Below are 24,824 nucleotides of genomic sequence, written 5' to 3'. Positions count from 1 at the left end.
CCGTGTTCTTCATTGGGAGTTTGTGTTGCTTCAAGTACCCGGAACCTAGGCCTGGACGGGGCCTTGCTCATCTCCCACCCTCTCCACAAATTCCTTGTTGCTGTCAGTTGGTCCCTGATGGAGTATCTCTAATAGCAGGAGGAGATCACTATTTCTAAAGGTAGTTCACTGAGTTCTTGCTCATGTGGAAATAAATCCTGCCTTCCAGCTGTTCCTATCCAAGATAATATTTGTAATTTTTGATTGACATTGAAGCCATCTGTGGTCACTTACTAATATTTAGAGATTTCAGGGACCCTCCATGATCTCTTCTGTTTCTGCAGTTCTTCTTTGTCAGGGAGAAGGGGACAGTGATGATAGCCTGTGGGAGGCAGCCTAGCAGAGGGCATAGAGGTGGCCCGGCACAGCCAGGCCTGGTAGACAGGAGCCCATACCATGAGGAGGAGACCGCCTGCCCAGGAAGCCAAGCTGCATACGAGGTGGGGTGGATAAGCACTAAGAGTGAGAGGCCCAAGGTTGAGTTCCCCATGTCCTGCTCTGATGCCTTCCATGGCTTCCCATTGCTTATAGAAGGCAGGTCCAAGTCAGCAGGCTTTAAGACCTTGCTTGCTTCCTGACCACCTTCCAAATCTTTTCTTTCCTCTCCATGTGGCCATCCCTGCCCAACTATCACCTGGACACCCACAGCCCCTCCCACGCCTCAAATCCCACAGTTCCTCCCTCAGTCACTTCTGAACCTGCAAGGCTGATCTAAGAGTGCCACAACCTCCAGGAGAGCTTCCCTGGCCAACGCCTCGTCTCCTAGGCCCACTCTTATAGCTCCCGTGTCTTGGAAAACATTTCAGAAGTTCACACATGCAGGGCCTGGTTGTGGAAGTACCAGCAGACAGGGACTGTCTGCTGCCACACTATACGCCCAGCACTGAATCCTCCCACCTGGCAGGTACTTCAGTTCAGTCGCTCAGTCGTGTCCGACTCTTTGCAACCCCATGAATCGCAGCACGCCAGGCCTCCCTGTCCATCACCAACTCCCAGAGTCACGTCCATCGAGTCAGTGATGCCATCCAGCCATCTCATCCTCTGTTGTCCCCTTCTCCTCCTGCCCCCAATCCCTCCCAGCATCAGGGTCTTTTCCAATGAGTCAACTCTTCACATGAGGTGGCCAAAGTACTGGAGTTTCAGCTTTAGCATCACTCCTTCCAAAGAAATCCCAGGGCTGATCTCCTTCAGAATGGACTGGTTGGATCTCCTTGCAGTCCAAGGGACTCTCAAGAGTCTTCTCCAACACCACAGTTCAAAAGCATCAATTCTTCGGTGCTCAGCCTACTTCACAGTCCAACTCTCACATCCATACATGACCACAGGAAAAACCATAGCCTTGACTAGACAGACCTATGTTGGCAAAGTAATGTCTCTGCTTTTGAATATGCTATCTAGGTTGGTCATAACTTTCCTTCCAAGGAGTAAGCGTCTTTTAATTTCATGGCTACAGTCACCATCTGCAGTGATTTTGGAGCCCAGAAAAAAAGTCTGCCACTGTTTCCACTGTTTCCCCATCTATTTCCCATGAAGTGATGGGACCGGATGCCATGATCTTCGTTTTTTGAATGTTGAGCTTTAAGCCAACTTTTTCACTCTCCACTTTCACTTTCATCAAGAGGCTTTTCAGTTCCTCTTCACTTTCTGCCATAAGGGTGGTGTCATCTGCATATCTGAGGTTATTTATATTTCTCCTGCCAATATTGATTCCAGCTTGTGTTTCTTCCAGTCCAGCGTTTCTCATGATGTACTCTGCATATAAGTTAAATAAGCAGGGTGACAATATACAGCCTTGACGTACTCCTTTTCCTATTTGGAACCAGGCTGTTGTTCCATGTCCAGTTCGAACTATTGCTTCCTGACCTGCATACAAATTTCTCAAGAGGCAGATCAGGTGGTCTGGTATTCCCATCTCTTTCAGAATTTTACACAGTTTATTGTGATCCACACAGTCAAAGGCTTTGGCATAGTCAAGAAAGCAGAAATAGATGTTTTTCTGGAACTCTCTTGCTTTTTCCATGATCCAGCGGATGTTAGCAATTTGATCTCTGGTTCCTCTGCCTTGGGGACGTGCAAATGGACCAGAGCTGTGCCCAGATATCCATCCTCCTGACCTCAGGGCCTGGCACAGCGTGAGGCGGCCAGCCCTCCTGGCAGAGTGTGCAGGCAGCCCCATACTTTACCCACACACATCATCCACAGGCTGTCATTTTCTCTATGTGCCAGTGGGAAGCATGTTCTAGGCAATGGCCCTCCTCCTCTCCAGCATGTTACACAGTCCTCTTCCCCAAAGACCTATGCCCTCAGTTGCTCTTCAAAGTGTGAGGCTCCCGGGCTTCTGCCCTCTGAGGTCTACAGAGCAGCCTGGGAGCTAACATTCCAGTCTGACAGGACCTGGAGGTAGCTGACCTGAGACTGCCTGCTGCACATTCTCAGCTGGAGCCCCAGCTAGGCTCTTCCCTCCTTTCCTTTCAGACCCATATCCTATTCTCAGGCCCTGGAACACATCTGTCTGCTGCCATACAAAGTCTCTTACTAGGAAGTCTTCAGATCCTTAGTTTAATGTCATCTCTACTCTTGTAGAAAAAAGGGTTATGGAATCAGAAAATTTGATTTTCTACTCATGATTGCTTATAGGGAGAAGTGAAAGGAGTAAACAGCAGCTAGAAATGGATGCTGTCACACTGTAGCTCTTAGCATGTCAATTTATGGATTCTCGTATGACCCCAGAGCCCCGCCCCACCCCACCCACACATACAAACGCAGGTAGATGCCTTTCCAGAAACTGTCTTGGGACCCACAGGAGAGGGAGGCCCTATCTTCACAAGTAAAGAATCTTCAGAAGGCAAATTCACACATTTGAAGAGAGACTCCAAGACACACTCTGAAACACGAGTTACAGTAACCAGGTCAAATAAATACAAACAAAGATTAAGAATCTGAAAATAATCTCAGTATTGGTTCAAAAGAACAAAGAGGAATATGATACGGAATGTCTGTGAAAGGTTCATGCTGTAGTTCAAGGAAGTCCAGCAGTGAGGCTATTTTGTTAGCTGGGTGTAATTTCACTGCAGATCCTAGAAAGGCTGATTTTAGCATCACTGGCATACGTACAAGTCACCAGAAGCTGCAAACACACAAAGCCCCACGCTCCCCATCTCCCTCACACACCTCACTGCACATGTCACCTTCTAACACGCTGTGGTTTACTTCCTGTGCTCCTGGTTTGTGAAGCATTCATCCCCATCAGAACGGAAGTCCTGCATCCTCAGGCCACAGAGCAGGGCCTGGCACGTGGCAAGCCCTCCACACTTGTTGAAAGAAGGAATATATGCCGTTTCCCTCTCTTTGCTCATTCTTCTGCCTGTAAGACCCTGACCAACCCCTTCTTCTCTAATGCCAAGTGATCACTATATAGTTAATTGGATTGAACCCCAGGGCAGAGGGAGGTGGGAGAGGGGTTCAGGATGGGGAACACATGTACACCCGTGGTGGATTCATGTTGATGTATGGCAAAACCAATACAATATTGTAAAGTAATTAGCCTCCAATTAAATAAATATATTAAAAAAAAAAAAAAAACCAGGGCAGGCAGGAGATAAGGGGAGAGAGCCGGAAGGAAGGGACATTTGGGGTCATTAGGGTTGGCTTTGCAGGCTGGAAGAAGGCAGGCTGAAAAGAAGGGCCCATACAGCTAGCATTCACCCCTCTGCACTGCAATGGGCAATGAGGAGAAGCTTCTGAGCCCACTGCCCCTTCTGGGCCAGCCAACCTGAGGCAGAGGCTGCCTATATTTGCTCTTTGTATCCCTCCAATGGGCTTAACCCAGGGCCTGGCCCCAAAATGTCTGCTGCCTGGGGATCCCCAGAGACCAGCAGTCCTGCCCCACCTCAGCCAAATGCACCTGATGGTACCAGCAAGGCGATTCAGAATTCAGAGAATGGCACTTTATTTTAAGATCTGATTTTTTTCCCATGATTCTCTACCAATTCTTCCATGATGGTGTCGTCTTCTTCCACAGTGACCAGGACCTTCTTGCCCACCAGGCTAAAGATGTCTTCAGGAGGGTAACCTTTGGGCTCACCCACCTTCACAGTGAGCATGTCCAGTGTCAGAATGCTGCCTTCTGGAATTCTCACTTTGGCCACCACAGACTTGCCCAGCTGTGGATAAAATTTAAGATTCAGTGCCAGCCACACAAATAACTAGCACACGCTGTTTTACCCCCAGGGTCCCTGATCAGTTTTCTCACACAAGGTCCCTGGAAAGCAGGGAGTCTGTTTTCCCCTTGGGTGCCTAGAACAATAGCTCACACACAGCAGGGTCTTGGCCAGTGTGGGGTGGACTCAGACTCAGAGGGGTGGCCTTTACAATAAATGACTCAGGTTATGTAGCCAAAAAGAGCAAGACCCAAATCCCAGGCAGCTGGGGACAAGGCGAGGCTGAGAGTCTCTGCAAAATGGGAAATAACAGTGCCTCTATCCTGTCAGATTAGTGATGATAATGCCCGTAATCTACCTGGAACACAGACTTGGTAAATAAAAATGGTGATTACTTTTGTCATCATCCAGTTCAGTATCACATTTTAAACACATGGAAATGGAGGTGTACGGAGGGCGGGTAAGCTGGCCAAGGTTGCAAGGAGCCAGGAGGAGAACCTGGGATCCCTGACCCCTGGCCCGCGGCTCAACGGACACACACCTTACGGCCTCCTCATTCAGTACAACAGGAATATGGAGGGCTCACAAGCATGGAAGGGGCAGACAGGCTGGGCAACGAGGGGAATGAAGGAGACCTGGAGCTCAGAACCAGCATTTCTAAGGTCTGGTCTATAAATGCTGTTCCACAAAGTATCTAACTCTGCATCTTCCAGGTGAGGGCCAAGGAATCCATTCTGGAATTTATGTCAGGACAAAGGTCTTGTTAGCAGATGATTATCAGATGTTACGTCTTGTGGTGTCTCACTGTCTACCCACAGAGCCAGGATGCTCAGAACCAAATTCAGTGCTCAGCTGCTGAAACTCTTATTCCAGTTTCTGAGCCAGCTTTCTCCTCTCTTCTTCTATAAGGCAGTTAGTTTCTTTTTACTGTTATTTTAATTTTCCAGTGTATATACATCTTTGAGAGCAGCAAGTAGGCCCCACTGGAGTAAAAGACAACCCTCCTGGAGCAGGCCTGGAGTGGCATCTTGGCTTCGGCCCAAACAGCCTGCAGCATCAGAGGAGTGAGTGCCTGCTCCCCTGGCAGCCCCGACTCAGAGGCTGAGCCAGGTCTAGGCCTTGGCTTCCAGGAAGGCCCGATGGCCCCTGTGCCAGGCAGAGTTTGCTGGCTTCCCCCCGTCCACTCTGTCTGAAGGTTAATGCTGCACAGCTAGCTCAAAGGGCTCCCAAGGGAATGTATGCATTATCCCCCAGCAAGCCCCTGAGAACCCTTGCCCCATGCTTCCAGTCTCTCCCCATGCTTAGGGATTCCTTGACTTATTACAGCCCTCCTGCCCCTGCCTCATGGAACCCCTCCACCTGAACATGCCTCTAGGATTACCTACAACATGGGACCCCAGACTCTACCTCTCCGCATGCCTCATGAGGCCCCAGACACCACCAGGGTCTTCAGCGCTGGGACCACAGAGACTTAATGGAAAACCGTCATATGATGCCAGGGAACCAGAGGAATAGCTAAAGTTCTTCAGTAAGTTCCTCCCGCTGCTAACATGAACTCCAAAAACCTCAGGGGCTCGCAGCAACATCCCTGCATCACCCCACCGTTCTGGGCTCAGGTACAGCTGGTTCCCACTGCCTCTCAGGTAAGCCCACATAGCTCCTCTCAACACTGGCACCCGGCAGGCCAGGAGAACCCACCTTCTCATTGCAGGCCATCTCACAGGGCAGCAGCTGCTTGGTCGGGGAGCCCAGCGCCCTCTCCACGAGGCGCACGGACCGCACCAGCTCGGCCAGCTCTCCAGGCTCCAGAGAGGCCGAGTGGTCACTCCCTTTCCAGGTCTTGTCCAAAGTTATGTGACGCTCCAAGACCTTGGCCCCCAGAGCCACTGCAGCCACAGATATTGCTATGCCAGTTTCATGCCCAGAATACCCTATGGGGATGTCAGGAAAAAGCTTCTGGTATTCCTTTAAAATAGAAAAAGGAAAAGAAAGTTAAATAGTGTAGTGCTTTCCACATACAATCCAGAGTCAGGCTGATGGATCTGAGGCCCCATTCAGCCACTCACTATCTGTGAAGCTCCAAGAAGTCTCTGAGGCTCCCGGGACCTCTCCTTCTGGGGATGACAGTAGCTGGTGGGAGCTGCTGTGAGCACGTGGAGGGCACTCAGCACACTGTGAAGGCTTAAAACTAATGGCTGCTCTTATCAGGAACACATCTGAAGAATGTGTCACACTGCGCAAACCACCAGGAATAACACCAAAACTATAACTGAATACCTAAACTGATTCAGAAAGCATCTCTCGCATTTAATTAGGATGGTGTAATCACTGACCTACAGCCAGACATCCTGGAATGTGAAGTCAAGTGGGCCTTAGAAAGCATCACTACGAACAAAGCTAGTGGAGGTGATGGAATTCCAGTTGAGCTATTTCAAATCCTGAAAGAGGATGCTGTGAAAGTGCTGCACTCAATATGCCAGCAAATTTGGAAAACTCAGCAGTGGCCACAGGACTGGAAAAGGTCAGTTTTCATTCCAATCCCAAAGAAAGGCAATGCCAAACAATGCTCAAACTACCGCACAATTGCACTCATCTCACACGCTAGGAGACTAATGCTCAAAATTCTCCAAGCCAGGCTTCAGCAATACGTGAACCGTGAATTTCCTGATGTTCAAGCTGGTTTTAGAAAAGGCAGAGGAACCAGAGATCAAATTGCCAACATCTGCTGGATCATGGAAAAAGCAAGAGAGTTCCAGAAAAACATCTATTTCTGCTTTCTTGACTATGCCAAAGCCTTTGACTGTGTGGATCACAATAAACTGTGAAAGAGATGGGAATACCAGACCACCTGACCTGCCTCTTGAGAAATCTGTATGCAGGTCAGGAAGCAACAGTTCGAACTGGATATGGAACAACAGACTGGTTCCCAATAGGAAAAGGAGTACATCAAGGCTATATATTGTCACCCTGCTTATTTAACTTATATGCAGAGTACATCATGAGAAATGCTGGGCTGGAAGAAGCACAAGCTGGAATCAAGATTGGCGGGAGAAATATCAATAACCTCAGATATGCAGATGACACCACCCTTATGGCAGAAAGTGAAGAGGAACTCAAAGGCCTCTTGATGAAAGTGAAAGTAGAGAGTGAAAAAGTTGGCTTAAAGCTCAACATTCAGAAAACGAAGATCATGGCATCCGGTCCCATCACTTCATGGCAAATAGATGGGGAAACAGTGGAAACAGTGTCAGACTTTATTTTTGGGGGCTCCAAAATCACTGCAGATGATGAGTGCAGCCATGAAATTAAAAGACGCTTACTCCTTGGAAGGAAAGTTATGACCAACCTAGATAGCATATTCAAAAGCAGAGACATTACTTTGCCAACAAAGGTCCGTCTAGTCAAGGCTATGGTTTTCCCTGTGGTCATGTATGGATGTGAGAGTTGGACTGTGAAGAAGGCTGAGAGCCGAAGAATTGATGCTTTTGAACTGTGGTGTTGGAGAAGACTCTTGAGAGTCCCTTGGACTGCAAGGAGATCCAACCAGTCCATCCTACAGGAGATTGGTCCTGGGTGTTCTTTGGAAGGAATGATGGTAAAGCTAAAACTCCAATATTTTGGCCACCTCATGCGAAGAGTTGACTCATTGGAAAAGACTCTGATGCTGGGAGGGATTGGGGCAGGAGGAGAAGGGGACGACAGAGGATGAGATGGCTGGATGGCATCACTGACTGATGGACGTGAGTCTGAGTGAACTCCGGGAGTTGGTGACGGACAGGGAGGCCTGGCGTGCTGCGATTCATGGGGTCGCAAAGAGTCAGACACGACTGAGCGACTGAACTGAACTGAACTGAAAGCAAACGTGCTATATGCACAAAGATCACCATCAATAATACAGACAGCCCAATCTCAATCCTTTGGTGGAAATGCTAAATAATTAATTAATTGGTTATCTGTAATTCACTGGAAGCAACAAAAGACATGCTAAGTCGAGTAAGCCTTGTTAGGGAGGGCGGCCAGAAGGCCTGAGTACAGCAGAAAGACCCAGACAGGAATTAATAAAAGATTAGGACGGCTGAGTGGCAAAGGCCTCAGAAACCAGGCTTAAGAGCATGTGATGGACAAGGAAGTGCAGGTTGTAGGTCAGAGTACTCACCCTGCCGTGATGGGGTGGGCTGGGCTGGTAGGGGTGGGGGGCTGGCTGGCAGTTCAACTCTGATCATGCCCTGCTCTCAGGATAAAGGACATGAGCACACCAGGGAGGTGAGGAGGGGGATGGTGGAAGGGAAACAGGACCATGCTTCACAAAGGAAGAAAACTGAGGAAACTATTTGGCATCATACACACTAAATTGTCAATTATGGTAATCTGTGGGATGGGATTATAGAAGATGTTCACTTTCTATGTTATATACATCAGGACTGAGTTTCTTTTTTTTCTTAAATCATGTTTTATTTTTAAAAATAATATGATTTAGAGATGAGCGAGCAATGGAGAAAAGACTACAAAACTGGGAGGGACTAAAATTTTAGTTACAAAGACAGCCATGTCATTTCGAAAAAAGATTACTTTTTTAAAAGTTAAATAGGAAAGATTCTCTAGAAAAATGTATAAGAGCTTACATAATCAGGGGGAGAAAACCTCAGAATGTCAAATACTGTACTGAAAGAATCAGAGAGCTGGTAAATAACAGAACAGGAAAACTCAGAAGTTTCAAGAAGGTCTCCTACAATTCAATATGAAGAAAAATGAATATTTGCACACCAACATTCATATCAGCATTATTCACAATAGCCAAAAGGTGGAACCATCCCAGATGTCCATCAACAGATGAACAGATAAGCCATAAGTGGTATACACATACAGTGAAATATTATTCAGCCTTAAAAAGGAATGAGATGCTAATACACACTACAACATGGATGAGCCTTGACAACGTTATGCTAAGTGAAAGCAAGTGGACACAGAAGGACAAATACTGTATGATTCCATTTATTTGAGAAACCGAGAGTAGTCATGTTCATCAGTCAGTTCAGTTCAGTCGCTCAGTCGTGTCCGACTCTTTGCGACCCCATGAATCGCAGCACACCAGGCCTCGCTGTCCATCACCAACTCCCGGAGTTCACTCAGACCCATGTCCATAGACTCAGTAATGCCATCCAGCCATCTCATCCTCTGTCGTCCCCTTCTCCTCCTACCCCCAATCCCTCCCAGCATCAGAGTCTTTTCCAATGAGTCAACTCTTCGCATGAGGTGGCCAAAGTAATGGAGTTTCAGCTTTAGCATCATTCCTTCCAAAGAAATCCCAGGGCTGATCTCCTTCAGAATGAACTGGTTGGATCTCCTTGCAATCCAAGGGACTCTCAAGAGTCTTCTCCAACACCACAGTTCAAAAGCATCAATTCTTCGGCTCTCAGCCTTCTTCACAGTCCAACTCTCACATCCATACATGACCACAGGAAAAACCATAGCCTTGACTAGACGAACCTTTGTTGGCAAAGTAATGTCTCTGCTTTTGAATATACTATCTAGGTTGGTCATAACTTTCCTTCCAAGGAGTAAGCGTCTTTTAATTTCATGGCTACAGTCACCATCTGCAGTGATTTTGGAGCCCAAAAAAATAAAGTCTGACACTGTTTCCACTGTTTCCCCATCTATTTCCCATGAAGTGATGGGACCAGATGCCATGATCTTTGTTTTCTGAACGTTGAGCTTTAAGCCAACTTTTTCACTCTCCACTTTCACTTTCATCAAGAGGCTTTTTAGTTCCTCTTCACTTTCTGCCATAAGGGTGGTGTCATCTGCATATCTGAGGTTATTGATATTTCTCCCGCCAATCTTGATTCCAGCCTGTGCTTCTTCCAGTCCAGCATTTCTCATGATGTACTCTGCATATAAGTTAAATAAGCAGGGTGACAATATACAGCCTTGATGTACTCCTTTTCCTATTGGGAACCAGTCTGTTGTTCCATATCCAGTTCGAACTGTTGCTTCCTGACCTGCATACAGACTTCTCAAGAGGCAGGTCAGGTGGTCTGGTATTCCCATCTCTTTCACAGTTTATTGTGATCCACACAGTCAAAAGCTTTGGCATAGTCAATAAAGCAGAAATAGATGTTTTTCTGGAACTCTCTTGCTTTTTCCACGATCCAGCGGATGTTGGCAATTTGATCTCTGGTTCCTCTGCCTTTTCTAAAACCAGCTTGAACATCAGGAAATTCACGGTTCACATATTGCTGAAGCCTGGCTTGGAGAATTTTGAGCATTAGTCTCCTAGCATGTGAGATGAGTGCAATTGTGTGGTAATTTGAGCATTCTTTGGCATTGCCTTTCTTTGGGATTGGAATGAAAACTGACCTTTTCCAGTCCTGTGGCCACTGCTGAGTTTTCCAAATTTGCTGGCATATTGAGTGCAGCACTTTCACAGCATCATCTTTCAGGATTTGAAATAGCTCAACTGGAATTCCATCACCTCCACTAGCTTTGTTCGTAGTGACAGAAAATAAAATGACAGCCGCATGGCACTCCATGTTAATGAGTATAGAATATGGTATGACTCTGAGATGAGAAAAAGCTCTTCAGATGGACACAGCAATGGTGGCACAGCAATGCGAAACACTTAGTGCCGCTGAACTAGACACCAAAAAATGGCTCCCATGGCAAATTGTATGTATATTTTACAAAAACAAATCCATAACTCATTAAGAAAAGATAAAAGCCAGCAATTCACAGAAAAGGGACCCCTAATCGCCAATACACACAGGCAAAGAAAATGTATATGGCCAATTACAAAGACTGCACCTTAAAACGACAAAAAACAAAAAAACCCTGAAAGACTCCACCTTAAATTTTATAATGAGAGAAATTAAGATTGGTGTTAAGAAAATTTAATTTATAATCTTTAAGAATGTATCTGACTGCTTAACTCCATAGTCGGTTCTAATTTGATTCTGGAACAGCAAGACTATCAAGCGAAAGTGTAAGTCGCTCAGTCACATCCGACTCTTTGCGACCCATGGACTACATAGTCCATGGAATTCTCCAGGCCAGAACACTGGAAGGATGTCCCAATTACAAAGCATGTCAAAGCTGGTTAAAATTTTGGCTGCAACTTTCCCACAGCCAGTGACCCAGTCAGACAAGGGCCCTCCCTTGTGCTCACCGAGATGACACGCAGGTTGACGTCCTCAGGCTGGAGCGGGTAGGCACTGGTGCACTGCAGGAAGCAGAAGTTGGGGTTGAGGGCCTTCACAATCTGATAGACTTGCTTCATGGTATCCATGGACTGCATCCCACTAGAGATCACCATTGGGCGGCCTGAAGGACCCAACACCAGTACCATCAGCACTTTATTTTCAGGCGTTCCGATTCTCCCTTTAAGCACACCCCTGCTGTTGGTCTCATTCAAACAGCTCTTACACAGTGGGGGAACACAGGCGAAGTCGGTGGGTTTCTGTCCTCAAGCACAGGAAACGTAGACTCCCTTCACCCCACAACATTATTGTGCAGCAAAGTGAACCAAATTAAGAGGAATCTGACACTCTTTAGAGAAAGATGAGCATCTCATTGTATTAAGAGGTTGCACAGCGTGGTAGGGTGAGCATGCCCCAGATTCAAGAGGGTGAGGCCTTGAGCTGCCAAGTCCTACCTGTGTAGTCTCAGATCCTTGGCTATGAAGTAAGTAGAAAGCATCATCATCATATGACCTGCTTCAGTCCCAGTACTGACATGAGAACCACTGTACAAGCTCTGATGTGCAGAGGCTGGATGTTCTAATATACCTAGAGAGTACTTCTCAAAGTCAGAGCTGCCTCTAAGGAGTTTCATTTATACTGTCATATCCTTCATTTTATATAAATATTTTATTAGAAATTAAAAATAATTTTCATTTTAAAATTCTTATGAGGACTTTCCTAGTGGTCCAGGGCTTAAGATTTCGCCTTCCTATGCAGGGGGTATGGGTTCGACCCCTGGTCAAGGAGGTAAAATCCCACATGCCTCATGGCCCAAAAACAAACATAAAAAAGAAACAATACTGCAACAAATTCAATGAAGACTTTAAAAAAAATGGTCCACATCAAAAAAAGAAATCTTTAAAAATTCATATAAAAACTGTATATCTTTAATTTCTTTCAACTCAGCACATGAAAAAGTGGGAGTCAATGCTGATTGGAAAATCTGTCTTCAGGAGACTCCTTTAGTGGGTTATTACCAATGGTGTAAAAACACAAAAAGTCTGGACTCAGATTGTATGACAAAAATTAAACACTCACCTTTTTTGGCTGTCTTTTCCAGATACGGGAAATTGTTGGTGTCCCCAGATCCAACTTTGAAAAAGGGAACATTCAGTTCATGCAGAAACTCAACTGCCATCTACAAAAATCAAAGGAGGGGCTCACATTCACCGAGGTTCAAAATCACCATCCTCAAGACAGGCGAGGAGCCACCTACAAATAGAAATACCCCTTCTCTTGCCCAGCAACTTGAAAGCAAACACAGATTCATTATCAGTCATTTCATTCAAATTCAAACATTCTTTCACTCACATCCACCCATCCATTTGTCCAACACTGCATACTGGCGCACACTGTCTATGAGAATCTGGAAAAGAATCAGATCCCTGGCCAGACCTTCCTTCCCTGGGGGCCTGGGGCCCAGTGAACAAACAAGAAAGGTCATGACCTAATCTTAACTCACACAAATAGGCACTGAGAAAGTGAGTGGCCCTCAAAGGCCTTATCCTTGCCTCAGGACCAAACAGCCAGGAAAAGAGAGGCCATTTCAATCCTTGCCAAAAGTAGAAGAAATGAAGTGTTTCATGGCCCAGCTCTGACACATTGATCCACAGCTGGCAGGGCCCATCAAACCCAAGCCCTTTCAGACCGCAAATTATGCTGCCCACAGAAAAAAACCAATCTGACTGTTTGAGGCTACCTCTCTAGGGCCCTTCACCATCCTTATCTGGGATTCATCAATAACCCTCAGGAAATTGGCAAATGTCAGCAAATGCCTCCTGAAGGAATTAGTGGACCACAGGTTTTAAGAGTAAAATCTCAATTTGGTGTACAATTACCAAAACTTCCCAAATTACTTTTCATTACTATTTTTTTTAATTGAAGTTGAAAATCAGAAGTAGGGAGAGTCAATGCCTTGGAATATTTCCCAGTATCTAAGTTCCATCTATCTTAAAATGCTGGCCAAGTCTCAGAAGTAAGTTTGAAAGTTAGCTAGGTCAGTGCTTCTCACACTTTAATACAGGCACACGAACCTGCCATGGATCTTGGATGAATGAAATGCACGTTCTGATTCTGTTGATCTAGAGTGGGGCCCAAGAGTCTGCGTTTCTTGTAAGCTCCTCAGTAATACCACTGTTACTGCTCTGTGAAACATACTTAGACTAGCAAGGAGCACGGTTACTGGCGTGGAAATCCAAAGGGTTCGGGGGTGGTAAGGAACAGTATGAGGTCATTCTGCCAGCAGGTTCTTTATTTTTTTACTTCTTTTCTTTTGTTGGCCTTACCATGCAGCACGTGGGATCTTAGTTCCCAAGCAAGGGATTGAAGCAAACTGGTGCTCCCTACATTGGAAGTGGTGAGTCTTAACCACTGGACCACCAGGGAAGTTCTTGCCAGCAGGTTCTTTGAATCAAACCAGTACTGCCTGAGCTTTCTCCCATCTTCCCAGCAGATGAATCGCTGGCCTCACTCAGAGAATCATTTTCCTCTAATAAGTAGGGGTTAGAGCTGCTGGTTGGAAAAGGCAATGGCACCCCACTCCAGTACTCTTGCCTGGGGAATCCCATGGACGGAGAAGCCTGGTGGGCTACAGTCCATGGGATCGCACAGAGTCGGACACGACTGAGCGACTTCACTTTCACTTTTCACTTTCATGCATTGGAGAAGGAAATGGCAACCCACTCCAGTGTTCTTGCCTGGAGAATCCCAGGGACGGGGGGGCCTGGTGGGTTGCCGTCTATGAGGTCGCACAGTCGGACACGAATGAAGTGACTTAGCAGCAGCAGCAGCAGCAACAGAGCTGCTGGAGAGACATACAGTGCCTAACCAGCCAGTGAACAGGCCAAAGGCAGATGGCACTCTCAATCTAGGAGACACCTTTCAGGATGGCCAAAGCACCACTCACCTCCAAGGTGCTAAGCCACCGCCGCCTCCTCCCCTCTGCTTTATGTCTTCCTTGTCTCTCTCTTCCCTTCCACAGTTTTCTATGTCATTCTCTCCTGTGTATGTGTGTCTCATACTATTAACCAGCCCTAAGATGAAACTGAAAAGCATTTGTTTTAAACATATTTATTGAATAAAGTCTAGTGTCCCCACCCTCCCCACTCTATCTGGCAGATGAAGAGAGTGTTTTCTATTTTAAGAGGGAAAATCCTATGCAAAATTTCATCTCTAATGCTCCACTTTGTGAGAGCATGGCTCATGATCAGAGTCCCCAGGGCCATAAAGAGATGGATGAGCCCAATCAGGAGAGGCGCAGGGCACATAGGGGCAAGGCGGGGCCAAATGTAGGAAAAATGCTTTGCAAAAGCTTACCTATGCTGATTGTAAAATCTACATAAAGTGAAGTCACTCAGTTGTGTCCGACTCTTTGCGACCCCGTGGGTTGTAGCCTGCCAGGCTCCTCTGTCCATGGGATTTTCCAGGCAAAAATAGTGGAGTGGGTTGCCATTTCCTTCTCCAGGAAAATATGCATGGAGCTCTACAATTCTGAAGCGAGCAAAGGGGTAAATTCCTATTGGCAGAGAAAGGTGCAGCTGGTTTCTTGCAGCCTTCCTAGGGAGCCAGCCCCACCTAGTGGCCACTTAGAAAACTGCCATTTTGGATTAATCTCTTCTGCAAAGGGTGCCGGTTTCAGTAGCCTTCCACCCTGAGGCAGTACTACTGGGCCCAGGCCCCGTCAGGCTGGGTCAGCGCCAGTGGCTGCCTTTCTCTCTGTGGACTTCCTGGCTTCCCCGTCTATGCTGCTTTCAGTCCCCCTTCCATCTACGGGACATCGATACAACGCAGCCAGGCAGCCTCATAACTTCTCCTCTCCTCTGCCCCACATCACAAAGGCTTTCTGAGCCTGTCTGAAAGGAACTCAATCGAGTATGACCCTCACTAGGCATCCAGGGGCTAAACACAGAGCAAAGGGTCCTACCAGCAAACTGTTTGGGGTGAAACACTGCACTGTAAAACCTCACCTTGGAGGGTCCTAATGAATACCCTCCTCTAGCTAATTTACTCCTAGTATTTCCCACACGTATTCAGCACAGAACCCTTGTTTATTTGGGGAAGGGACTTTTAATTAATGAATTAATGAGGAACCCCTTTTCCATAATGTATCCCATGAGAAATTTGGGAGCCTGCTGATCTAAGGGGTAACAGAAAAGACAGGAGTGGAAATGGGGTTTTTCTAAAGCTGCTTCCACTCCCCTTGATTTCGGGATCTCTGACAACAAGCTGGGAGAACAGGTGCCGGAGGGCTTGCCCAGGCTGAGGAAAGGATGGGGGGCGGGGAAGCATGGAGCCAAAAAGGCCCGGCCTGCCTTCAGCCCAGTCAGAGCACACCACAGCACAGGCAGGGGTGCCCTGGAGCAGGGGTGTTGGAGGAGCGAGGGCAGGCACTGTGGGGGCAGGCACGAGGAGGGAAGGGTGGCTCTGCTGGAATTGGTCCTCCAAGGGCCGCCTCTACGACATGGCTCCCATTTGCTTTCTCAACAAAACTCTCCATTTCGACCAAAGGCACTCTGCTCATTTCAGTCGAGTTCCACAGGCCTCTGTGCAGCTTCTGACCAGGTGCCTGGTATTTTCTTGGTCTTCATAAAGTTCCACCATGCCTTAACCTTTCCTCAGCACACAAAGAACGCTCAGGACAGCACACACGGTGGAGAAAGCTGGCACTTAGTACATGCTCACTGTCCATGAGGAAGTCAGCGGGGGTGAATTCTCAGAGCTGCTTTCTAGACAAACACGGAACAAGCGACCAACCCCCCTTGAACAGCCGGGTAGACAGGACTTGCTGGTTCGGCAAAAAGGGACCTGGCGAGCAAAGCAAATGGCACTCTTGCAAAGGCTCTTAAGAATGCCACAACGGGAAGCCCTTGCACAGCAAGGAAGAGCAGCCCCTGCTTTCCGCAACTAGAGAAAGCCCGTGTGCATCAACAAAGACCCAGCACAGCAAAAATAAGTAAATAAATCTAAAAAAAAAAAAATTTCTCCTCGCTGCCTGTGCCTTGGTTTGTCAGGACACCAGTGGGGAGCAAACAGCATTCCTGAGACAGAGAAGACTCCCTGCCCCTTTAAGTGTGAAGCAGAGAAAAGGATTCTAAGCAACAGAACAGCTGTCAGTCAGTGGGTACAAATCTTGCAAGCCCCCAGGTTCATCTCACCAGGTCCTCACTGCAGCTGTGGGGTGGGCATCTTGATTACCTCATTGTCACAGATGGACGGACACCTGTGGCTCAAAGAGGTTATGTGACCAGCCCAAGCTCACAGAGCAAGTGTCAGTGTCAGCACCTGAGTGTGGCTGCAGAGCTCAAATTTATACACCAAACACTTCCTGGGAAACCAAGAGGCAGCCCCAGCCACCAACACCCAGATTCCTCTCCTTCCCCTGTCTGCTCCTGACTCTTAACCTCAAAGCCACCCAGCAGCAAAAGACCTAAAGAAGTGACTTCCTGAGCAGCGGCTGCCCAGCTGCAAGCAGAGGCCAGGCATTCCCTTCAGAGCCCACATCCAGGAGCTCAGGTGTCTGGGAACAGTCTGAACAGGAAAGTCCTCATTCCAGGTCCAAGTCATCTTAGTGACCCTGCCAGATTCTATGCTGACTCGGGACAAAAGAGCAGGGAGAGACTTTGGATGGCAGCTTCTTCACACGTGAAAGGAGATGGAGGCCCCAGAGCAGGGCAGCGACTTGCCAAGCTCACATGCAGATGAACTCAGCAGAGCAGGGCAAGGACCTGGATTTCCTGACCCTCAGCCCGGGCTGCTTCCTCAACTGTAACTAATGTCGCTGAGCGCTGGCTGCGTGCTGCGCCTTCTGCGGGTGATCACATTTAATCCTCATGACAACCCTGCGAGGTGAGTTCAGCTGAAGACACAGAAGCACAAAGAAGGTAAATAACCTCCACCCGGACTTACCAGGAATGAGAGGCAAAAACCTCATACATGCTGGTGGAACGTAAAATGGTGCAGCCACTTTCAAAAAGTCTGGCGGTTCCTCAAAGAAGTTAAACACTGAGTTACCATAAATATATATATATACCCAAAGGACCACATACTGTCTGGTTCTTTTTATATACAATGTCCAGAAAAGGCAAATCTATAGAGACAGACAGCAGATTAGAAGTTGCCTAGGGCTGGGAGAGGAGAAGTCAATGGCACTCACTCCAGTACTCTTGCCTGGAAACTCCCATGGACGGAGGAGCCTGGTAGGCTGCAGTCCACGGGGTCGCTAGGAGTCAGACATGACTGAGCGACTTCACTTTTACTTTTCACTTTCATGCATTGGAGAAGGAAATGGCAACCCACTCCAGTGTTCTTGCCTGGAGAATCCCAGGGACAGAGAAGCCTGGTAGGAGGCCGTCTATGGGGTCACACAGAGTCGGACATGACTGAAGTGACTTAGCAGCAGCAGCAGCAGCACACTCCAGTACTCTTGCCTGGAAAATGGCACCCCACTCCAGTACTCTTGCCTGGAAAATCCCACGGACGGAGGAGCCTGGAAGGCTGCAGTCCATGGGGTCGCTAGGAGTCAGACGTGACTGAGCGACTTCACTTTCACTTTTCACTTTCATGCATTGGAGAAGGAAATGGCAACCCACTCCAGTGTTCTTGCCTGGAGAATCCCGGGGACAGGGGAGCCTGGTGGGCTGCCGTCTATGGGGTCACACAGAGTCGGACACGACTGAAGTGACTTAGCAGCAGTAGCAGCAGCAGGGCTGGGAGAATTGAAGGAATTGAGGAATGACTGCTAACGGGTATAGGGCTTCCTTTTGGGGTGATAAAAATGTTCTAAAATTAATTGAGTGAATTGTATGATGTGTCAATAAAGCTGTTATTAAAAAATCTATCCCTGGGAATTCCCTGGTAGTCTAGTGATTAGAATTTGGCACTCTCACTGCCTTGGCCCGGGTTCAGTCCCTGGTGGGAAATGAGATCCCGCTAGCCACATGATGAGGCCAAAAAAAAAAGAAAAAATCTGTCCCCTTGTCCTAAGGGCAACGTGGGTCCAAGACTCTCCAGCCACCAACATGGAGGGTGGTGAAGAACAGGGGGAAGCCCAAAGGCTCTGCTGAGCTCTGGAAAGCTGTACATGCCTGGACCAGCACCCGGGTGGCCACTGGGGAATCCCAGAAAGGTGTCAGATCTGCCCTCAAGACCCATTTCCCAACTGTGCAACATTGGATAGATTTTCTAGCCCCTGGAGCCTCCGTTTCTTTATCTGTAAAATGGGACATAGTAGGGATAAAATATGGTACTGTAAGCGAAGATGCTTCATAAACTATAACATTAAATTCAGATGTAGGAAATTATGATTATTAGATGAACAACTAGATCTGAAGAATGTCATGCTTATGAAGGCTGTGAATTAAAGAATGAATCTGGGCTACGGAACTGATGCCTGAACTTGTCAAGTTTCCCAGACATCTAGGTTCTCTGCTTCCCCTCCTTTTTTAATCTACTAATGGTCTAGACTAGAGTGATGCTTCTTTGATGTAATTTACAGGCACAGCTTAGGGTTGGAACAGTAACACAGAGGTCAGAGGCCTACAGAAGGAACTGGAGTCTCTTCAAATACCCTAGCTGACTGAAAGAATCACTAGCCAAGAGCCTTAAAAATGTTAAGTTTTGTCTACTTATCCGTTTCTGCAAAGTTATCCTAAGGAAACTCAAAACACAGAAAGAAGGTCATCTCAGCATCATTTAAAAGCACAAAAAGCTGAAAATAACCTCATGTTCAAACATAAAGAAATGGTCACATATATTATAAATCCTCAAAAGAAATACTACACCACGATTAATAACTTTCAGCAAAAGATATGGAGAGTTACATGTCAATTATAGCTCAATAAAGCTGAGAAAGAAAACCAGGATATGGGTAAACACTGTGGTATAATATTAACCGGAAGAAGCAAACACAGAACTAAACATTCAAAATATAACAACCAGGTAATAAAATACGAATATAAAACAAGTTCAGGAGGAAATATGTACAAAGAGCTGCTGTGTAGAGATTATGAGTCAGTTTTTCTCCTTTTTTTCCCTGTTTTCTAAACTTTCTGTGACATTATTTTTATAACTAAATTTTTTTATATTTGAAGAAAGAGCCCACGAAGGAGTCTTGAGGCAGGTCACAGAGCAGATGGAACCTGAGACCTGGCACCAGCTGGTCTCTTCCAGGATGTGGGCATGGCCATCCTGGGAGCCACTCCCTTCTAGAAGATGCAGTGTTGCCCCACCCAGATCACCCACAGCCACTCGGCAACAGGAGGACTCCTGTTAGGACTGCAGTTTCCCGATTCTGAGTCTAGGCCACTTTCCACTGGGAGCAAATTGGCCCAGTGGGATCTCCCATTGGCTTGAGGGATGCTGGGTTTCCAGGTGGTTGCCCCCTACTCCCAGAGACAGCCTGTTTTGAAAACCATAGTTCTCTGTCCTCCAAATCTCACTGGGCCTCCAATCCCCCCGGCCTCCTGTTAGTTGGACATTTACCTGGTCAACGTTATGGGGAACTCTAGCTCAGAAAGCACAAAACAGTGTAAAGTGAGCAAGGCCTGCAGCTGGCTTGAAGTCAAAGACACCAAGACACCAGGCCACCTGTTGTCCCCTAGGTCTGGTAAAATGGCAGAGGGCTCACCTCATCCATTCCAGAGGCAGTGAAGAAGATGCCAACCTCCTCGGCATATTTCTGCAGCTCCTTGTACTGGGCATGGCTGAACTCCAGATGGCGTTTGTGCTCCCCGTATGTCTTCCCCCAGGAATGCTTCGAGGTGTATGGCCTCTCCAAGGCTTTCCGATTAAACTTATACTCCAGCTCACTCTTCTGGAACTTGGCACAATCGGCCCCACACTCCTGCAACATATTAGGGTTCCTTTAATTTTTGATCAAGGGCTCTCAGAGAGAAGAGAAATGTTGGGGCAACTGCTATTAAACCATTATCTTTAAAAACAACATCAAGGGGACTTCCCTGCCAGTCCAGTGGCTAAGACTCCATGCTCCAGATGCAGGGAACCAGGGTTCAATCCCCGGTCAAGGAACTAGATCCCACATACCGCAACTAGATTCCGCATACCTCAAAACTAAAAGATCCTGCATGCCACAACTCAGACCACTCACTCTCTCACTCAGGCTCAGCAACTAAGACCTGATGCAGCCAAACAAATCAGTAAATAAACAAACATTTAACAAACAAACAAATGCCAACACCGAACGACAGAGTTCTTAAGAACTCCCAAAGAAGAGAAACAGAAGCAAGGAAGTCTCAAAAGAAGAAAAGGCTGGGGATAGGAGTTCCCCTCTGTTTTTCCCTCTTAAAATGTAAAAAAAAAAAAAAAGGCAGGGGGAACTTTGCTTTACATTATACTATTAAAAATAATTAATCAAACAATCAAGATTTTAAGTTGTATAACTCAGCAGAGGATATGAGCACTGGACCAGAATTTAGGGGGAAAAGAATCTGCCTTAACTCTGACTCTCCTAGATAAGTCACTCCCTATCTCTGGCCTCAGTTTCTCTATCTGTACAAATGGCCATGTGGAACAGCTCCAAGGCCTATAACTTTCTGAGGAGCCCCTGATGGGGGTGGCTGTTAGCTGTTCTGCACATGTGGTTTCTATATGGCATCTTGTTTGAACAAGAGATTCTGGGGTAACGGCAAGCAGAAAAATTTAGAAATGCCCCAGCTTTACTGAACAGAAGCTATATTATAAAAGCTGGATTATCTGACTCTAAAAGCTATAATTTTATTGCCAGTCAGCCTCCAAGCTCTCAAAATTGTTTTTTTTTTTTTAATCACTCGGTAGAAAGATTAAGGGAAACTCTCTCAAGTCTCAGCTCACTGACACTGCTACAGACACACAGGTCAAACCTGGGCTCCAGAAACGTCTGTGCTCAGAGCGTCACTTTCACTCCTGGAAAAGCCACAAAATGGCATGGTCAAAACTTGATGCTAGAAAGAAGTTCAAAGAACATTAGACCTGAAAGTGACCTTGGACGACAGAGTCCTCATTGTCTAGATAAAGACCCCAAGGCCTAGAGGGACCTGACCAAAACTGTGCGGAGACTCTGGCAGAGGTGGCCAGAGGGCTTTCCTGGAGGCTGCACGACATGGTCTTCCTAGCGCAATGCTTCCCTCCTTTGCTTCTCATGTCTGCCTCAAGAAGCAGACTTACGCTCAAGAGGTTACAAAGCTTGTCTCCGTCTAGGCAAACCTTCCCTTTATAGGAAGTAGTAAAGTGAAGTAAAACAGCAGAAAGTACTAATGAGGAGAGATCAGAGAAAGTTCTACCACATCCCACACGACAGCAGTTGTACTGGGAGGACAGAAAGTTCCTCCCCTTCTTTTCTCCACTTCTTTCGTAAATGAGGTACATTTCTGTATCTGTTTAATGCTATGGTCAACTCTAGGTTCAGAAAACACAATCACTGTCCCTGTTTTACCCCACTGCTGATGGTTTCTTTGTTCAAGCTTTTATTGCTTCTCTACTGGCAAAAAAGCAAACTGACAAATAAGTCAAGGTGTAACACACCCTTTGCATCAAATTTGAAAGTTAGGTGGTGCATTTAAGGCACTTGACCCAGTAAGCATTAAAAAATGTTAGCAATTGTTACTCTTTAAAAGTGTATTTTACTTTTTAGATTTCACCCATAAGTGATAACATATAGTATTTGTTTTTCTCTGACTTGTTTCATTAAGCATAGTATCCTCCAGGTCCATTTACATTGTTGTAAATGACAGAATTTCACTCTTTTTTATGGCTGAATAATATTCCATTGTGCATACACACTATATCTTTATCCATTCGTTTGTTGATGGAAACTTAGGTTTCAAACAGACTCACAGATCTAGAGAACAAACAAATGGATACCAGTGGGGAGAGGGAAGGAGTGATGGACAAGAAAGGGGTGTGGGATTGAGAAGTACCGTCTACTATGTATAAAATAAATGAGCAACAAGGATATACTGTACAGCACAGGGAAATACAACTATTATTTTGCAATAACTTTAAATGGAAGAGTATAATCTATAAAAATATTGAATCACTATGTTGTATACCTGAAACTAATATTATTGCAAATCAATTATACTTCAATGATTAAATAAAAATTTAAAATAAAAGTATTTCTTTTTTTTGGCCACGTGGCACCCAGGATCTTAGTTTTCCAACCAGGGATCAAATCCACATCCCCTACAGTAGAAGTAGAGTTTTAACCACTGCAGTGCCAGTGAAGTCCCCAAATAAAGTATCTTTATGACTCTGTAGGGTTCCATAAAAGCAGAGTTAAGTCCTGAAAGAGTAAAAGAAAACCTAATTATGAATGACAGAACAACTCTGGCTGAAGGGAAGTGAAAGGAAAAAAAGATTTAGTGAACTACCTCTAAATCAAGGAATCACAGTGCAGATCTTATGCTGGGGACTGAGTTTACAATGAAGAATGTGACAGGTCCCCCCTTCAGAGCACTCACAGTCTAACAGAGAAAGTTTAAACAGACATTGACAATGCAATGCCATGGGAAAAACTACAGGAACCCAACTCTGACAGGAGGAGTTGGAGAAAGCGTCCAAGAGAAGTGGGAGCATGAGCGTTCATTAACATCATATCACTAATAGCTAACATGTATTGAGTCCTATTTGCCACGTACTGTACTAAGAGCTTTACATCTTTTTTATTCTCAAAATTCTATGAAGTAATTACAAGGAATGGCAGATGAGAGAGACAACAGCAACTTCAGGAACTTCCTGGAAGTAATTCACTGTGGCAGAAAATGTCAGAGATTTAAAAAATGATAGGCTGGAAGAGGTCAGGTCATTAAAGTCTTGAAGACTTTATTAAAGGGTTTCGACTCTACAGTGGCAGTGCATAGCCACTGAAGGCTCATCAAATCTGTGTTGCAGAAAGATCATTCTGCCACCAGAAAGGGGCGAGAGAGGTCGGGTTAGGGAGCAACTGTAGTAACGCAAACAAATCAGGAGGGTGGCAAAGGGATGAAGAACAGGATTCGAAACGTTTGTTAGTGGACCTGGAGAGCTGGACGCCAGGCCAGATGCAGGGCACAGAGAGGCAGAGCGAGGATGATTCGGTCTCTGCGCAGCCCCGCCCCACCCCGGCCCAGGCCGCTCTTCCTCCAGGCCCTTCCCTACCCCGGCCCCCGCCCCCGGGCTAGTGCCCGAGTTGTCTAGACCGTCCCCTCACCTTAGCCATGCGGATCATGCGCTTGGCCACGTCCAGATCGCCCTGGTGGTTCTGGCCGATCTCGGCAATGATAAAACATGGATGGTGCCCGCCCACCCAGCGCCCAGGACACAGCTCCAGCTCCAGCGGCATGGTGGTGGCTTACGCTTCCCTGCTGCACCGCCAGTCAGGGTCCCGCCACCTCCTTAGAGCGTTAGGTCCGTAGCCCAGCGAGACCCACACACCGGCCCCGCCACGTCAGTCCTTGGCCGCCGGGCAGCCAATCCCCAAGCACGGCCTCGCTCCCGACAGCCAATCAGATTAGGGGGCGGAGCCACCCTGCAGTAGAGAGGTGCGGCGGAAAGAGGAAGTCCAACAGCCTTCTCTGGAGCTTGGAGTGCGGCTCACAGCCGCGAGCGTAACCTCTGACGGTCGTAGAGTGCGTGCATCGGTGAGCAAACATTCCCCTAAGGAGGCTGAAGGCTGGCTTCCTTGGGCGTGGAGAGAATGCGCCCTACGGTGTAATGGAAAGAATGAATTCTGGAGTTACAATTACAGAGCTGGTTCGAGCCCACCCCTGCTCTTGATCATGAATACCTTACCCTTCTGAGCTTTATTTTCCTTTTTCTCTGAACTGGAAAAATTATAGACTGTACATCCCAAGATTCGTGAGATAGCGTATAGATCACCCTGATCACAGTACTTGGCCTGTAAGCTTTCGATAAGTGGTTGCTGGTCCTATTATATGAGATGCATAAAGTTCAAAAAGTTCACTGACTTGTCCACAAGCCATCCAGAAAGCCGCGGTGGAGCTGGGACTAGGACCCTGGATTGCCTTCCAGCCTAGGGCTCTTGCAATACCCTATCAGTTGAGTCGCTTGGTCGTGTCCGACTCTTTGCGACCCCATGAATCGCAGGCCTCCCTGTCCATCACCAACTCCCAGAGTCTACCCAAACTCATGTCCATCGAGTCGGTGATGCCATCCAGCCATCTCATCCTCTGTTTTCCCCTTCTTCTCCTGCCCCCAATCCCTCCCAGCATCAGGGTCTTTTCCAATGAGTCAACTCTTCGCATCAGGTGGCCAAAGTATTGGAGTTTCAGCTTCAGCATCAGTCCTTCCAGTGAACGGCCAGGACTGATCTCCTTTAGGATGGACTGGTTGGATCTCCTTGCAGTCCAAGGGACTCTCAAGAGTCTTCTCCAACATCACAGTGCAAAAGCATCAATTC

At 46.8% G+C, this 24,824-nt stretch overlaps 1 protein-coding gene across 1 annotated transcript; it reads right to left on the bottom strand.

Annotated features, from left to right (window-relative positions):
• Positions 1–3,971: 3,971 nt before the first annotated feature.
• On the bottom strand, positions 3,972–23,840 carry NANS (N-acetylneuraminate synthase). The gene is made up of 6 exons (XM_019966262.2): positions 23,616–23,840; positions 20,058–20,273; positions 12,473–12,572; positions 11,362–11,516; positions 5,898–6,164; positions 3,972–4,202 (listed from the first exon to the last, which is right to left on the bottom strand). The coding sequence occupies exons 1-6, from the start codon at positions 23,745–23,747 to the stop codon at positions 3,993–3,995; spliced, it is 1,080 nt and encodes a 359-aa protein (XP_019821821.1). The 5' UTR covers positions 23,748–23,840; the 3' UTR covers positions 3,972–3,992.
• Positions 23,841–24,824: the final 984 nt, after the last annotated feature.

Source organism: Bos indicus, chromosome 8 (assembly GCF_029378745.1).
Source record: "Bos indicus isolate NIAB-ARS_2022 breed Sahiwal x Tharparkar chromosome 8, NIAB-ARS_B.indTharparkar_mat_pri_1.0, whole genome shotgun sequence".
NCBI classification, from domain to species: domain Eukaryota; kingdom Metazoa; phylum Chordata; class Mammalia; order Artiodactyla; family Bovidae; genus Bos; species Bos indicus.
This window is presented reverse-complemented; position numbering and strand designations above follow the sequence as displayed.

What these genes read in the sequence shown, in the direction of transcription:
- NANS (XM_019966262.2), bottom strand. Translation starts at nt 23,747, where the DNA reads ATGCCGCTGGAGCTGGAGCTGTGTCCTGGGCGCTGGGTGGGCGGGCAC. An exon ending in CTGCCTCTGGAATGGATGAG is followed by an intron (nt 12,573 to 20,057) that starts GTGAGCCCTCTG and finishes TGATTTTTGTAG; the next exon opens with ATGGCAGTTGAGTTTCTGCA. An exon ending in GGAAAAGACAGCCAAAAAAG is followed by an intron (nt 11,517 to 12,472) that starts GTGAGTGTTTAA and finishes TGGGTCCTTCAG; the next exon opens with GCCGCCCAATGGTGATCTCT.